Source organism: Agelaius phoeniceus, chromosome 2 (genome assembly GCF_051311805.1).
Source record: "Agelaius phoeniceus isolate bAgePho1 chromosome 2, bAgePho1.hap1, whole genome shotgun sequence".
Classification (NCBI taxonomy): Eukaryota; Metazoa; Chordata; class Aves; order Passeriformes; family Icteridae; genus Agelaius; species Agelaius phoeniceus.
This window is the reverse complement of record NC_135266.1, coordinates 42,350,417-42,367,956: the sequence shown is the minus strand read 5'-3', so window position 1 is coordinate 42,367,956 and position 17,540 is coordinate 42,350,417. Positions and strand designations below refer to the sequence as shown.

Here is a 17,540-nt window from a genome sequence, read left to right as displayed (position 1 = left end):
ATCGTACACTTCTCACGGCTCTTAGGAGGCTTCAACTATTTTTCTGCTGTAACACATGCAGTTCCTTTTAAACTCTTGAGTTTTAAGAGAAGCAACAGACACTTCAGGTACCAGATGAACATTTCCAGTACAAATGAAAGTCTATGTAAGCTTGAAATACTCTATTGGTAATTGTTTACATTAGTTATTAACATTTTTGCTTGGAGAGATGAAGGACTGTTCAGAAAGAATCAGTGCTTAACAGCTTAGCCTTGCCACAGAAAAGCTTCTGGCATTTTATCTTTAAGATTCCAACATATTTCTGTTGCTACTTTAATACTTATCTGCAATAAAAAGCTGATTCCTCCGAGTGCTTTGGATTTGCTTGAATCAGATTTATAGACCAGCTTTTTAGTGCTACTCCTAGGTATTGCAGGGAAGAAGAAAGCTGCTTCAGGTCCTACAGATTTCCATTTCAGGGCACTGATGCTTCCAGTACCTTCTAACTTCCAAAAGCAATATTTTTATTTACTGGGGATCAAAGTGCAGAGTTTAAATGGAAATTATGGAAAGGAATTTAAGTGGAATTTATGGAAAGGAGGACACATTTATGGAAAGGACATTTGGGCCAGGTTGCTCCACCATTGGACAGACCTCTGCCCTTCATCTCTCCCCAGCCAAAATGAATGTTGAATGTGGCAGGAGTTTTGTGTCAGGCTCTACCTGGCTGTAAGCAAAAATGTCCATGTTGTATTAAAATATAAAGGTCCATTTGAAGATGTGAGACAACGTTGCTCTCTCTGCAGGCTGGGGAGACTGCTGAAGGTAGGATCCCCAGGTGAGGGTTAAGACACAGAAAGGCAGCAATGCCAAAGGCAAAGCCTGTTTGCTTGTACTCTTTTGGAGCACCAGGCTGTCAGCTCTGAGCAGTGATTAGCCCTTAACATGAGCAATGGCACCTGCCCCTGGAGCCAGCAAACCTGAGATGTGACACCAGCATTTCTGGGCCACAGATGGAAAGGAGCCTTCTGAAAGATAATGTCAGCTTTCATACAGACCCACAAATTATTTTCCTGAAAAACATGCAGTAGGCAACCTGGATTGTTTTAAAATGCCTGTTTCAGGTCAAAGCTCAATGAAATAAAATTCAGCTAGGGCGTCCAAGACAGCACCCTGGGCGGTCACATATAAATCACAAGTTGCAGGGACTTGCCCAGGTTGCTGCAGGTGTCTCAAATGGCACTAGAAACTTGAGTGAGTCTGTGTTGGGTTTTTGGGGATTGTGACATGAATGTAGATTCATAAGTGTAGGAGTATTAGTGTGGAAGCTGAATGCACCCTAACTCTCTGAACTTATATGTGTGTTATTTCTGAGAATTCGGTAATGTTAATAGCCTTTCTTTACTGTTATTAAAGGCCTTAACTTTTTTCTTGTCAGAGAGCTGATAGCGCTCAGAGAAAATGACAGCAAAAACTCCTTTCATTTTACTTTAAAATGCTCTGATGAGAAAAGTCTTGCTTTGTAAAAGTCACCTGGCTCATTTGTTTTATTTCACAAATTACCCAGGCACTCATTTGTGCTTCATAACTGGGATTCTGCATTAGATCTTGATTAGAAGAGCTGTCATCTGCTTTTCTGCAGATTCAGAAACATGAATCATGAGCAGGCAGTTATTGGTAAAGCTCCGGACCATTTCAAGTCACAAAGTCAGGGGGGGAAAAAAAAGGGTGGAAAACAAAAAGCATTTATTGAGCAAGAAGACCTGGGTGAAATTCTCAGAACTTCTCTGCCCTGAGAAAGTATCAATAACCATAAAATTTTGCAGCCCCCTTTTTAGAACCGCAGCCTTAATGTTTTGTAGGGAAAATAAAGCTTTGGTTAACCTTGGCACTGGCAGACCTCATTAAAATAACAGCCTGTCACTTTTGAGTTTAAAATAATAGGGTTGTCAGTTTTATATTCAGCGGAGCAATCTACGGTCTTATTCTCTGGGAAACACAGCGGGTGTGCTGAGGGGGGCCGGCAGCAGCATCAACACTGAGCAACACTGCCATCTCGAGGGCCCCCCAAACCCAGGGTGCTCCCTGGCAGCTGGGGCTACGCGATGCTCAGGTCCTGCTGAGTCCATGTGGCACACATGCCTCACTTTTTAAAAAGCTGGAAATAATCCACCGCCAAGTGCATGGTGGCTTGGCAACTGCTTGGCATTTAAATTTATTTTGTGTGAGAAAGTATGGAAATGTATAATGTATGAAAAGAAAAATTTCCATGTAGAGCAAATAAAGTTCTACTTCGCTTGTTTTATAATCGAAGCAAGTCACCCTCACTGAGGTACCTAGTGTACATTGAAATTTGAGGCACCTAATGAGCCATTCTAAACAAAACTATGTGCCTAAGCTCCCTATATCTAATCAGTGGAGAAATGAAGGTGCCTTTAATAAAATGTCTGAGAGAGATCCTCTAAATAGCTAAATAGCTGGATGAGATAGAGGGAGCCCAGTTCAGTTGCTTATACATAAATGCCTAGTGCCTCGGAGATATCTATATGAAGATGAGAGAAGTAACAAAAGACACACAGGAGACACATCTTTCTTGGGGGACAGTCCCTAAAACTTAGTTAACTGCTTTTCATTAAGCCCATTTTTCAAGGAAAACTGTGTGTCAGTTAAAATACCCAGCTGTCTTACACTATGCTGCTTGTGACATGTGATTTTTTCCCTGACTGTGACACACAGGTGCAGCAGACATATAAACATTACAACTTAGTTAGAAACAGTATATAATATGTGCTTGCTAGATTAGTCCTTTTAAACAAATTGTTGGCTGTTAGTCTTACAATGCTTTCAGGTTAAATCCTGAATGGACATAAATCAATGTATGAAAGTCTGGCGCAGTTTTCTGCTGGATGGGAGAACACAAATCAAATGGTGGTGAACTGTTTGTTCTTCCTACCTGGCCATGCCCATGATGAAGGGCAGAGCTCTCACAATTCCACATGCAGCTCAGGTAATCAAGCACCATATCCACAAATCCATTATCCAGCTGCCCACCATTATACAAGGTCTACATTACTTTTAATAAGGACTGCAAAGGTGCTGAGTGCCTGGCTGGGTGTCTTAGACACTCCTAGGGCAAAGCAAGCAGCAGGCAAACAAAAAGCTTGTCTGGTTTTTCACTGGAAAATAATGTAGCATGAAAAAGTGGCATTAGTTAAATGCTGCTTGTGAATGAAAGGGCAAAGGAGTCTGTGACTAAAGAAACTGAACAGACACGAACATGGCTCATGATGGCTGCTTTCATGTCTGTTCTCTGAAACAAAATGTCAGACCTCTTTCCACTTGCTGTCTGTAGCTGTTCTGTCAGTGTGACACACTGTTAGAATATACTTTACATACACGGCCTGAAGTGCCTGAAATTACAGCACCTCATCCCAAGCAGCCACTCAAAACATCTGCCAAGTGTCTTTGCTGCCACATACAACCCACAGCCAACAGCTGGGGTGGCACCCTGGTACCCCAGAGAAGCAACTTCCAGGGAACAACCAGAAACATTTGTGCATTTTTCCAGGTCATAAAGGCTTAATTCACAATGGATGTTGTATCAAGACGTCTCTGAGCATCCACAGGGAGAAGGTGTTGACAGAAAGGCAGGCTGAATTTTCTGCTTTCTCTTCAAAAGGAAAGTCTTTCCAAATTGCAGAATAAACAAGGAAAAAATGCAATTCAAAAACATCAGGAAGAAGAAAGAGAGGTTAATGGGAAACATTTCTTCTTAACATAAAGACTCCATATTATTTTTTTTCATTTATTGCACTGAACCTACATCAGGTTTGTGTGCATTTCACCATCTTTGAACACGATTTTAGCATCTTCTGATAGTCCTTTATCTTTGAAAGTAGGAATTATATGGGTGGGGATGATAAATCTGGAAGGAATATGAGATGGTCTTGACAGGGGAAGATTTGGCAGAGCAGGATGAAAAGAAAAAAAAAAGGAATTTACTTTTTAAAAATTATTTTAGGGACTCCACATTTAAAATTTGCTTTTTGTCCCCAGTTGCTTTTCAGCATACTTTATCACACTGCCAAAGAAGCATTCTTCCATCAGAAATTAAGCCAAAGTGATTCCATTGGCAATTGTCTGCCTTGTTCACAAGCAAGGGTCCTTGTGCAATCTTTCGTGCCTTATGAAACTGATATTCAGCACACTTTTATTTTTACATGGTATATTCAAAACTTAGTTTGAATTCTCATTTTATCCAAATGTCCTGAAATAAAGCAAGGAATGTATGGTCTGATTCCTACTAAAGTGACAGGTTTGCTTTTAGCTCACTTCATGACTTTGGCATGCAAGGTGAGTAAAGACAGAAACGTGGGTCAGCTTTATTCACTTTATAGCTGAGCCCATGCTGATAGGCCTGGAACTGAGCTCATGGGTGCCTTTCCAAGTTCTGCTGGGGAATTCCATGACAAGTGACGGATTTGGTTGCGTAAGTCAGTGGCAGAAATACGAAATAAACTGCATTTCTCAGTGTATGGTGTGTAGCTAGACCATTCCTGTAACTCTGGATATGAGTTTCTCTTTGCAAATTATGCAAATACTTACCCTTTCTCACACATTAATGCCTTTCTTCTGTTAGCAATTATAGATCAAGACAAAGCATTTAAATATCCATTTTTTTATGTTCTGAATAAATTAAAAATTTAACTTTTTGTGTGTTTCTTGCTATATCTTTTTTCTTATGAGAAAGTATTGTGATTCAGAACAAGTTTCATACCTCCAAAGTAGCTGAAAAAAGGGTATTTCAATATAATATCAGGGCTATGTCAGGAAGATAACTAGGGAAAATCAGGCTAGCTACAGCCAAAGATATCCAGCTGTCTTAATCCCTATAAATCTCTGCTAGAGCAAGTGGAAAGAAAATATGTAAAATATCAAAACTGCACATGTCTCATATTTAAATGTTTCCACAGAAGTCTAACCAAGCTTGAAAGTTAATCTTTAATTCAAAGATTGGGAAATACCGAGGAATCATTTACAAGGCCACAGGTCACTAGGGAATACAGTAGTCTGACTTCATAAATCACAAGCAAGCAATGCTAACTGAGTCTTTAGTGGGTTCTATCTCATTTTCAAGGGTCTGTACATCTTTTGCATAGTTTTTAAATGCTGGTGGCAATCAAAACAATGTACAGAGGAACATGTGTAACCATGGGGACTAATAAGAGAATTTCTGTGGTCATGCTTGACAAGATCCCAGAAAACTCTGAAATCCACAGGCAAAAGTTTAACATGTCATGGCCAGCATTGCATCTCTTAATTCTATTCTGCATTTAAAGTTACATTAAAGTACTCCAAGGTCATTGCCTGCCCAAATATTCATCTCACAGATTAATACCAGGCCATCAGGCTACTCCCTAAAAGAGGAGGTGAATCAATCAGTGTTCAGAATTCCTTTAGCAAAGCCATCAGACCCCACACTGCACTTCCAGAAAGTTTCAGGATGAGGTTCGAGGAACCAGTTAGACAGATGTGAAAACTCCAATGCTAAAAACTGAGGATTAACAGAGGTCTGGTCAGACAGCAGGAAAGGGCAAGACTCCAGAGACTGAGTCCACATAAGTTGTGTAAAGCTCCATGGTGAAATAAAGCAATAGGAAGGTGTGAGGTGGGAGATAGCTGTGAAGAGAAACATCTGAAGGACATAAAAAAATTTTAGAATGCACCTGAATCGAAGGCATCTTGAGAGGCTGTAAATGGTAACATTTCCCTAAGCTGTAGTAATTTTTACTATTACTGCCTTTTGTGAGTCATGTAAATGTCTGCTTCCCCCCAGGCCCTAAAATGGGAATAACACTTCAGAAGGATGCCTCTGAGATTTAATTAGTTGTCATTTACCAATGATCCTGAGTAAAGTAAGACCATCTTGCTTTATCAGGTGTACCTCCGTAACACAAATTAAAAAGAAAATCCATTAGGAAGTTTAATGATTTTTATCTAATATAGCGTATGCAGACACCATTTAGTATCTTCAGAAGAGACTGGGGAATGGGAGTCCTCATTTTGATTTTCAGGGAGTATCTGGAGAGCATGTGCAGCATGTGAGCTGTGAGAATCTCTCTCCATCCTTTTACTGGGTTCTATGAAAATGAAGGGCTTCTACTCCGAATTACGGCCCTTACAAGGATCAGGGGGAAAATCACTTTCCAATAGGTGTTGAATCACTTGTTGAAAACAGAAGTCTGCAAGTCCTAGAGCCCCAGCTCTAATTTGAATATGGGCAAAATCTGGATGTAACTCCAAACACATGAGTTTTGAATAGCTTTACATCCAGCAAGCAATGAAGTTACTGCTCTGAAAGCTAATTACTCACAACCAATATCAATCAGATTACTCATGTAAATAGTCAGCCAGGCACAAGCAATAATAAGAAAATCTATCCCTTTGACTTTCATGTTTAGCAAACTCATATTAATAGATCCTCCACGCTATAATCTTTATTCCTTACACTTCCTATAAAATTCCTCTATTCTCACTGTGTCAAAGCCGGAATTTACACACCATGAACAATGGGCATTTTAACTGAGTTGATTGTGCTGGTTAACTGTCCCAGCAGAGACTGTGGGGTTTTTACCCTAAGCATGGGCAGAAAGGGAAGGAGAGGGATTGCTATCTCCCCAAAAACCCTGGTCCTATGGACCAAAGATATCAGAAAAGGCAGGCACCCTGAGACCATCTCCACTTCTGCCAAAGCCTTGCTCACAGCCTGTAAACTGGAATTTAATTTTTGGCTTGACAGGGCTCCCCTATTGAGACTTTAAAGGCTTGCAAATGCCACTAGTATCTCATGTGAAAACAAAGCAACTAGGGCTTGGCAAGGGGTGTGGAGGAGATTTATAAGGTGTCTATCATGGCAAGAAACACTGTCAACAACCCATACAGAAAAATACTGTCCTACTTATCTTTTGTGGATGAAAATTCAAACCGTGCTTCTGAAATAACATCCTCAGCTGTTTCTATCTCCTGACTTATAAAGTGACATTCTGCAGAGTTTAAACATGGCACAGCAGCGTAGGCCATTTGTAAGGAGAGCTATCATGTCCTGAGAAAAAAAGATAAAAGAGATAAATAGCCAAGTAAAATATTGTACCTCAACAAGCCAAAAGACAATCTCAAAACTGAATGGAGGAATGGAGAGCTTTTATTTCTTGGTTTTTTAAAGAACAAAGCTTAGTGATTTCCTTTAAAAGCTATTCTACAAGCTCCCCTAAATCCTATTACAACTTAATGTGAAATGCATCTGTTTCCATAAGACCCACAGTGGCGGCATTCATCCTTTGTAGTCTGTCCTTTGTTGTTTTTTTTATCTATTCTTGTCGATTTCCCCACTCTAGTGTACCATACACAAAACAAGAACTGATAAAATTTTAGTCAGAGCATTTATTTATTAAGTTGATGCTGGAAATTCAGTTTGTTCCTGCTTGCCACGTGAATCATGCCAAATTAAAATATTGTTCAAGGAATTCATAAGGTAAAGAAACTGTTTCGATACTGTCCCAACATTTCTTGCATGTGGATTCTGTATTCAGCTTCAGATATTTAGCTACACATAATAGCAAGGATGAATATAGCCTCTGCATGACTTCTCACTGTAACTGAGATCCAAATGTACTGCAATGTATTCAGCCCGTGTATCCTAAATCAGTTCAACATCAGCTCAGCACTGCACCATTTTTTAGAACCTGCACATGTAGCTGTCTATATAATATTTTTCTAAGATATGACCAAGCTGGTGGGTTTATCTGATGTACACTATTTAACTGAATTCACATTCAGCAGACTATGAGGCATATTAATTCTTAAAAAGGTGTATATTTAGAAAATCTTAGATAAATGGAAACTAGGAAGTGCAAGATGCAACATGCTTTTATTAATGTCTTGCCAGTGGAAAAAGGTGACTTTGATTGTTTGTATGTTCTGAACTCAAATGCTGGGTGTCTTGTTTTTAAACACAAGGAAATTAAGTTTTAGCACCTTTAGCTTTTTTAACCTTCACCATCATCACCATTACAAATTTATACAATGTATTGTTTAACATTATAATTAGTGTGGCTGATGTTTTTTAATCTGTTTTCCCTCTCGTTGTCTCTTAATCAGGTAACAGACATTAAAGAAAAGCTAAAGCTCTCTAAAAAGTTCTGGTCAACACTGCCCTACACAATCTGCAAGGATGAGCGGGTGACAGCGGGTCCGTCCGTCGAGGAGGACTGCTGGAATGGCCACACCAAGGCGAGGTGAGGTGGACCCCTCTCCACCCCACCCAGCCCAAACCCCCACCTGGCCTGAAGCATTCATGAAACTGGGGGTCTTTCACAAAACTGTTCATGAGGGTGAAACAGAAATGGGGAGAATAAGTCATTGTCCACGCGCCCCTTGTAGCCAAGATTACTTATTGTCAAAATGCCATTAAAGCCAGAGTGTGAGTCTGGGTAAATGTGCACAGAGGGTCAGCATGTGAAGGCAGAAAATGTGCATTGGTTCAGCTCCAGAAGGATAATTTATACTGAGATTTCAAAGAGCTCTTTAGGTCCATTTAGCATCCCTGTGTTGGGACTGACAGCTTGTGAAGCAATTGTACTCTCGGGATACCATACTGGGATGAAATAGAAATTGGAATTTCAACTCTGCTTGCTATTGGCTGGCAAAGCTTAGGGCTATTTACTGGGGGGGAGGCAAAAAATGAAAAATCACCACTAGAGAATAAATGTAGCATTCCTACTTATCTTGTGTAGAAGATTTGACCTTATGTTACCTCTTCAGAGATAACTGTGATCATCTGCCCATGTTTGTGATGAGTATTCTGTGAGTTTTAATTTTGAAGTTTACTTGGCCCTGGCTGCAGCAGAGCAGGAGCCAGCAGATGAGCAGGTGTCTCCAAAAGTCCCAGTGTGGATTCATCAGCTGACAGAGAAGAGGATGTGATTATCCCTGCTGAGAGGGGGAGGAATTGGCTCAGGGACCATGCCAGGGGCATGGTTTCAGGTGTGCAGCAGTATCCTGTGCTTTTGGGTAAACATGGGGAGCGGAGAGGTTTGAGTGTCTGGTGACAGCTGAATCTCGAGAGAAGTCACACATTCTGGCACTCAGGGACTGGAATCTTTATTTTCCTTTTGCCTGAAGATACATATGGAGACAGAATATAAAAATGACACAAAAAGATAAAACAACCTACAAATTAAACAAACAATAGAAAAAAATGAGACAAGCATGTAAAATATAAAAACGGTGAATGTAAGACAACATAGGAAAAAAACTTAGAAATGTGCTCAATGTCATTTTAGAAAGATGTACGGATGGACAGATGCATAAATAGATTGCACCCACCCCACCATCTCATCATCTGATCATTTTGAAAAGGAGCACAGTTTACAGGAGGATGTTTCACACTGAATGCACACCATTTTTTCCTTGCCTTACTACATAGCCTTCAAAGGAATTCATTTTGCAGACAGGAGAAGGGGTTTGTTTGGGGTACTGCTAGCCCTTTGAATCCACTTATGGATGCATGTGAACAAATCTATCCAGAAACATGAGCCACTGCTTAGTTGCTAAGTCCCAGATCCAGAGAAAGCCCCTGGGGATTCAGAGAAGTACTTGGAGGAGTGTCTGGATATTACAGGACTCATCATAAAGGAATAGTGTAAAAAGAGAAACAAATATATGTGGTTTCTCTTTCTCTATTTTATCCCTTCTTGTTATAAGCTCTGAAAGACATGAGCTCAGGCCTGTGCACTGCCAGCAGTTAAGCAGAGTTTCAAGGCATGCCAGCTAAATGCCATGAGCCACATCAGGGTGCATGCATCAGTAAGAGATATATGCTACTCTTTCTACAAAAGAGCAGCCAAATCCCTTAATATCTATCTATTCCTCCTGGTTTCCATGCTTAACACTAGTGTCTGTACCACATCTGGCAAATACTTGGCAGCTCTCTCCTGCTCCTGCACTGAAGGGTTTGGCACAGCTTCCACATTTGTTGGGAGTTAAGGAGGTACATTTTATGCATACAGTTTTTCACCCTTCTTTTGCAGAATTTATCTTATGAGAAGCCTGGGTTTCTTCATTATGCCTTCTGAGATTAATGTTCTGGAGAGAGAAGAGCAGTCCTCTGTTAATAATCTCCTTGGTAATTGAACACAGATGTTTCACTGGATGTAGAGTGACAGCTTCAAAATATCACCTGAAGATACCATTTCAGCAAGTCCAGCCACTGCTCCTCTGCCCAGTTTCTGTTTAATATCCATTCACAAAGGAAATGTATAGTCATAGTCTTTGTAACAGAATTCAATAAATGCTTCAGGTGGAGGCAATAGTAATAAATCTGAGAAATGCCACAGAATGCCATGGCTGGATATGAAATAGTCTTAAAAACAATATTGAAAATAAATAGCTCTAAATGCAAAATCACCCCTTGGCCAGTGGACAAATACTTTTACTGCAGCAGAAAAAAAAAAAAAGGTTTCCTTGATCAGACTGATTAGTATCTGATATCAAATACTATCAAATACTACCTCACAAGAACGAGCATAGCAAAATCTGGCCAGTATTCATATATATATCTATATATCTATATATCAATCTGTGTTGACTGTGTCAGCTGTCACAAGCACCCTGTGCTATATGAGCAGCTGCATGTTGAATTCCAGAGAATATGACAAAAGCCTGTGATGAAAAAAAAAGGAAACTTAGCCACTTCCTATCTTCCTAAACATTAATGCTGTAAGTAAGAAGACAACACGGTGTTGGCTACCATTGGGAAAGGAAATTATTGCTGGGGTTTTAATCGAATCCTGTTTTGGAATAAAGAATTGGAAACTTTGAATTGCCAGATAGACATTATACCTTATGTTTCACTTTACACATCACCTTTTGATGCTACTTTTACAGGGGAAAAGAGTTACAAACCTGAGAGCACAGAGAATGAGAGCTTGGCTTTCTCCTGAGAGCGGCATTACACCAAGGTCATTTGTGGTTATTACACTCCCTAAATATCACTTTGCTGCCATGATTAATTTACAGTGACACCAGGTCACCAACTGAAGGTCGCCAATTCACAAGTAATCATGGCATAACAGAGCCATCCATTTGGTGTTCTGGAAGGGTGCACTTGGCTCAGGGCTGATCCTGTACAAATAATGGTTTTAATCAGGTCACATCACGTAGAAACCAAGTGCTGTGGAAATGGGAAAATATTTATTAGATGGATTAATCTCTCTTTTTTGAAAAATCCATATTAAAGGTAATAATAATAGCTACTTCAGACAGAGTGCCTTTTAGAGAGATGCCCAGCAGGATTTCTCCATCATATTTGTATTCACAAAAGAACGTGAACATAATTTTATGTTTAAAGAATTAACATCTTCTACCAGATGTGCAGAGACAGATTTCTGAAAGCTATTTAGGATCTAAAAAACAGCATTAAGATCAAACTTTGAAAATTTACCTCCCTCCCTACATGCAATTAAATTCTTAACAACAGCTGATGGCAACTTCACTAATAGGTATTCATTAGAATTAAGAAATTTTCCCAAGAATGATGGAAAATCAGGTTTTAGGACTTAACCAAGTCCAAGGTATTAATCCTTGAATATATGACTTTTACTGAAGTAAAAACAGCAACCAAATCTGGAACCCTCTGCTCAGGAGAAAAACTTTGAATTGCTCCAACCAACTCAGCCAGCTCATTCCAACCAAAGCATCTGAGAGATTGTGCTCATGCTCACCAGGGCTATAGACTAAATAATATGTCTTAGCTCTGAAAAGCTGTAATCCCTGGAATAGATGAGACCTGCATTCCTTTCCACAAGGAACCTATCACTCCTCCAAACAGAAGAAGAAATAGAATTATATATGAGACAGAAAAATAAAACAAACAGAAAAACCTAGACAAAGGTAAGGAATAAAAGGAAAATTGAACACTATAATTTTCAATATCGAACTCAAAACTACAAGGTATGTCACCAAAGCAAACACAGGATAGATTCTCACCTGTCCTGACATTCTCTTCTTCTCCTGCCACAAGTGTGGGAGTGTCTACTTCTGTGGCAGAGAGTTTTTAATTTCTGGTGAAACTCAGTGGGAAGAAAGACTCACCAGATCGGTGTTTGCCCTGAGAAAGTTGCTCACTGCTGTCCAGCAAAGTGGCAATGAGTTGAGTGTCCTTTAGCTGGATGAATGCATAGATGACTGTTTAGCCCCACTAGTGAAAGGGGGAATAAACCACTTCTCACTAAGTGTGAAAACTGCTTATTCTTAATTGATGCTCTAATTTATTTTTATATCTTCAAAAAAACTGGCAGTGAGGATTTTCTCCCTCTCCTTGTGTCTGCTCAAGCTTTTCTCCAAGATGGAGGGGAAAAACCAAACTGAAAACATCCTATGGGGATTACCTCCTGAGCAAACAGCATCAGATGAGGTGAACTAGTTAGCCAAACAAGCCAATTTTCCACTGCACTTATCTTTCTGGACCAGATGTGACTGACTAAACCCAGCCCAGCCTGAGTAAGCCTGTGCTGTATTTTGTATTCTATTGCCTACAATTCTGTGCACCTGGAATAACTCCAGCACTGCCTAGGTGGCATGCCCCAGTTGTACTGTAAGCAGCTGCTGTGGCAGCAAAGTACGGAGAATGTTGCCCTTAAAGACAGATTCCTTTTAAAAATCAGATTCCTCCTTTCTTTTTTCTTTTTTTTTCTCTTTTTTTTTTATTTGGGGGATGGGGTGACAACTCTACATGCTTTATATATGTGATTGATTCATCAATCATTTTTAGACTTGAAAAGGAAGCAGACACCATGGAACATTAACAGGTTATTAAAAAAAATAAAAGAGTGGGAAAAGAGAAGTGGTTTTAAATAGGCTTTGTGGTACTTGGCTATAATGTGCCAAAAGACATCTTTGCTGTGTCTGCTGAGACAAGCAAGAACTGTGGAAAGGCTAAGAGGAACAGAAAGCATTAATATTTTAGAAAACAACGTAAATTACACTAAAATCCTGACATAGCTGAGCAAGGAGCAAACACCACAAAACAAACAGTATTGTTCAGCTTCTCTATACTCAGAGGGCTAAGAAAGCTTGCTTCTCTTTTTTTTTTTTTTTCTTTTTTTTCCTTTGCAAGGAGGATGGAAAGAACAGACACTGATTCAGGTTGGCACTTCTCTTCATTTATAATGGGCATACAGTCCTTGTAATGGCCAAGCCTACAAAGAGATCATTAAGGAGAGCAGAAGCAGCAGCAAAGCTTAAAATTCACAAGGGTGTCTCAACTTACGGAACTGCAACAAAAGCAGCTGTGTTCAACAACTTTGCCCAGCCAGCAACAAATCTTCTGTCAAATCATGGTCCCAAGACATGGCTTCCTATTCGGTGTGACTTAACCCTCCCCCACACCCATGAAAATGTTTTTGTCAGAACATGTGTTGGGCTGCCTCTCCGAGGCTGCCACTCACAAAACACCTTGGGCTGCCTGTTCTCATATCTGCATCAGTCCTTTAAAGAAAGGAAAATTATTTGAAGATATTTCATTCAATAGAGGCTTTTCTGTCTTTCCTCTCCACCTGCAAAGAAGCAGGTGAACTAGTTCAGTAATGAGGGCAGAATTCAGCTACACATTCAAACATGTAAATTCAGGTACCTCAGTATGGGTGAGACAATAAGGGGTGTGAGACAATAAGGGGTGTGCTGCCCAAGCAGTTGTAGTATCACTGGAGATTCTTTGGGCTGTCTGGGATGAGTGTGACACAGGACACTGCCTCCCCTCTGGACCAGAGCCTGGGCTAAAACTGCTTGAGCATTTTTAAAAGCACCAATGTTAATATGCCTGAAAAGACACCCAGTATCCTGTCAGTGTACTCAAAGAGGCAGTTTTCCACTGCCTGAATACACTTACCTACTGCTATGTAAGATGGTGTAAGTAGTCATGACACCTTCATGGAACTGGGAAATTAGACCCTGGACCTAGTGGATATTCAAACCCTACTGGCGTGGCAGCAGGACACCAAGCAGCCCACATCCTAGTGGCTGAAGTGGCATTCAAGACTCAATTCAGCTGCCCTAAGAAAGACACACACTATAACTTTAGATGCCCCAGATGTCCAGGACCTCCCCCTAAAGCCTGCAGATATGATCCAGAAAGCCTCACCTTTCAGAGCTCACCTTTCAGAGCTAGTGACAAGAAGAGGAGGAATAACTAAGAGCATTCAAATGGCACCAGCTGTCTATGTTTATGCAAGGAAATCCCAGCAGATGAAACATAATGAACTAGTCATTTGGCCAAAGGCTCATGGGACTCTAACAGCTGTCCCTGCTCCACTGATGAATACACTCCTGACTAGCTGTGACTGGATCTGGTGGTGGCTAGATCTGGTGAGAGTGGGACTCTGCTTATGCCCAGACACTTGCATTTGAACACACAAGATTTGGTATGTGTGTTAACCTAAAGATTAATTTTCAGCCTTTCTAATTCTTTTGCTATTATGTCCTAAATGCCAAGGGAATTTAAGCATTCAACTAACTGTTAGGCAGTGTTAAGGCTATGGATTTCTTGTGACCTACACCAAGTATGTGTCCCTTACACACCTAAGTGAGGTACACTTGCCAGGAATGCTTTAGGGGTCACCAGATCCTGGGCAGATAAAGCAGGGTGTGTGGCAGGGTGTGTGGCAAAATCACTGAATGGGCTGCCCCATGTAAGTTAGACAATCCTGAGAAGGGCATCAGATGCACACTAGTCACAGTGCAAAATACAAACCTCCATGAAATGCACCCACTAGAGCACTCTCTAATTGCTTTAAGTCAGTGCATCCTTCCTTTATTGTTGATGGTAAGACAAAATGAAATCAGAAAGAAATCAGTCAAAGAAAGGCTGTGAGCTGCCCTTCAGAGCTATCCTTAGCTTCTCATGGACAGCTTGCAATAAAGGGCTGCTAACCCTTCATAAACAAGGAAATCAATCCACATGAATATTTAGCAATTTCAGATCACTTGTAGCTGCTAACAGCTATGGCCATTGTCATGGACAGGATACAGAGCAAGACAATCATCCTGTCTGAGGCAGTAGTTCAATTCTTACATTCCTGCTTTTTTAATCAACTGCACCTTGAAATTGCTGATTTACTACTAGGCTGAGTAATTTATCTACAGCAGCCCTTTCATTGGTAGAGACGTGTGACAGATGGAGATGCTGTTCCTTTGCAGTCCAAAGCATCCCTGCCTGCCAAGGTCTCCATCCTACTGCCTCCAGGCAGCTCTGCAGAATTATTTCCTATTCTGTCTTTAGTGATTCATAACACCATGGCCTGCAGTCTTCCATACTGGGGGAGGTAGCTCTGTGTTCTCACCACAGTAAATCTGACTGCAGAAGTCTGGATGGGATCCCCACAGCAATGTAATTTCTCATCATGGTACCAGTGAAACAGCAGGATATGCAGCTTGAGGCTGGGTATTTTGGCAATCATGTGTGGTTCTTTGATTTCACACACCCCCAGGGTTATTCTCATGTATGCCTTCAAAGGCCACTGGTGGCAAATGAGTCTCATCTTGCAAAGCGAGGACCCATTACGCTGAGACTGAGCCCTTCCTTGGTGCAGCAAAGTGTGCTTGTCCTGTGAGCCTCCAGAAGCAATGCAGAGCTTCTTTTCCCTTCACCATGACTTCAACAGAGAAAGTCCTTTCATCTCCTTTACTTTCACCTTTATTTTCCAGAGATATTTATTTTCCAGAGATATTTATTTTTCCAGACCAATATGAACAATGCTGTCATCAACGCCAAACTTCAGTGCTGGTAGAGAATTGGGCATGCACAAGTGAGAGTGATGTGAAATTCTTTCAAACTATATTTGGTACCAGGCATCATGAAAGTTTGTCTTTAGTAGGCTAGACTGTGCTATCATTACTTATTGTCTGAGCACACAAGCACACAAGGACTCCCACAAACATCAGTAGGACAGCCTGGTATGCAAACTAATTACAAAATAGATCATATCCTTATAAAGAACATAAACAAAGGGTAGATCTGCCCCAAATCCCTTGCAGCCTAAATATGAGAGAAAGATAGTAGGAAAGGCAGACAAGAGAGGAGAGGGAAGCTGTGATGCACTATTTTCTCAGGGTGCCATGCCAGCATAGAGAAATAACGTCAACCTTTTTTCAGCCTGGCAGCTGTAAAATGCACTGATAATTTTTGACAGAAATTCGAAGCAGGAAAAAATGTAGCTTTGAAAAAGCCTACAAGGAGAGCTTCCTGAGGACAAAGAACAGCAGGGGACAAAGAGTGCATCTTTAACAAAGGGTAATGGAGATTTTTACTGTAGGATGATTGGAGGCATGGGCTGCTTTTTGTAGGGGAGAGATGTGCAAAAGCACACTTGCACTTGCTGCCTGTAAGCAGCCTAAGACTGCATTATTCAAGGTCAGAGAAAGGAATGCTGCAGTAATCAAGAAATTCTAAGGTAAGAGCCTGAATAAAAGATTCAGATTTGTGGATGGATAGGAAATGCCATACCCTAAATGTTATGCACAAAGTACATGAGACATGAAAGCATAGCCTGGTTTAAAGGAATAATGACCAAATGAAAGAGAATACTGGAGTTTGGTAAAATTATAATGCTTTTTATGGGCCTGGATGTCATGTAGGCTGGAGATGTTGTTCATGGTGGTCTAAAAAAGAGATGCAAGGAAGAATTGAAGTAGAAAATTAAGTGCTCTTTTAAACTAGGAAAGCCATAATACCTCAAGATAGGCTTCTAAACTGTCTCAGAACAACAAATATGCTATATACAACAAAGGACTTCATATTTTTTAAGTAGAAAGAAATAAAAACAGCAGAATGCACTGTTAGATGCTTAATTTAGTGTGCAGCCATTCATGTCAGCAGACTGTATGAATATGTGGTGACTTACTGCTGTCTTGTGAACCTTTTCCATAGTTCACACAGTCACTGCTCTTGCTGGGGAGTATATGGAGAGTTAGGAGGTTGAAAAACCTAAATCCTTTCTGCTCCCCATGCAACTGTGCTACTAAACAGATCCTTTGGAGTCAGTAAAATTAAAAACTATATTTTTAAAGCATTTTAATGGATCTGTTTAAGAACTGCACATTGAATTTCTTAGCACATCATTTACTGCACAGCGTTTTATTTCTGGAATTACTGTGCCTCACACTAATCTTTCATTCTGCTGCCTAGATACTTGCCTGAGATTATGAACGATGGCTTGACCAACCAGATCAACAATCCAGAAGTAGATGTGGACATCACAAGGCCAGACACCTTCATTCGACAGCAAATCATGGCCTTACGTGTCATGACTAACAAACTGAAGAACGCCTACAATGGGAATGATGTCAACTTCCAGGACACGAGTAAGAAACCATTAACTGTCATTACATAGCTGTAATTTTGGAACCCATTTATAAATTGGCTCTGCTGCAATGACTTTGTGGTCTTTGTGCTCTGCGCTGCTGACAACATAAAAAGTCTTTTTCTGTTCCATGAAATTCCAGTTATA

General features: G+C 40.4%; 1 protein-coding gene across 2 annotated transcripts in view; it reads left to right on the top strand.

Moving 5' to 3' along the window:
- Positions 1-17,540, top strand: part of GPC6 (glypican 6) — a 731,795-nt gene that overhangs the window by 700,442 nt on the left and 13,813 nt on the right. For both annotated transcript variants that reach the window (XM_077173559.1, XM_054628114.2), the window contains 2 exons: positions 8,137-8,273; positions 17,219-17,394. In XM_077173559.1, coding sequence (XP_077029674.1) covers positions 8,137-8,273; positions 17,219-17,394 — 313 coding nt within the window. The remainder of the gene's footprint in view (positions 1-8,136; positions 8,274-17,218; positions 17,395-17,540) is intronic.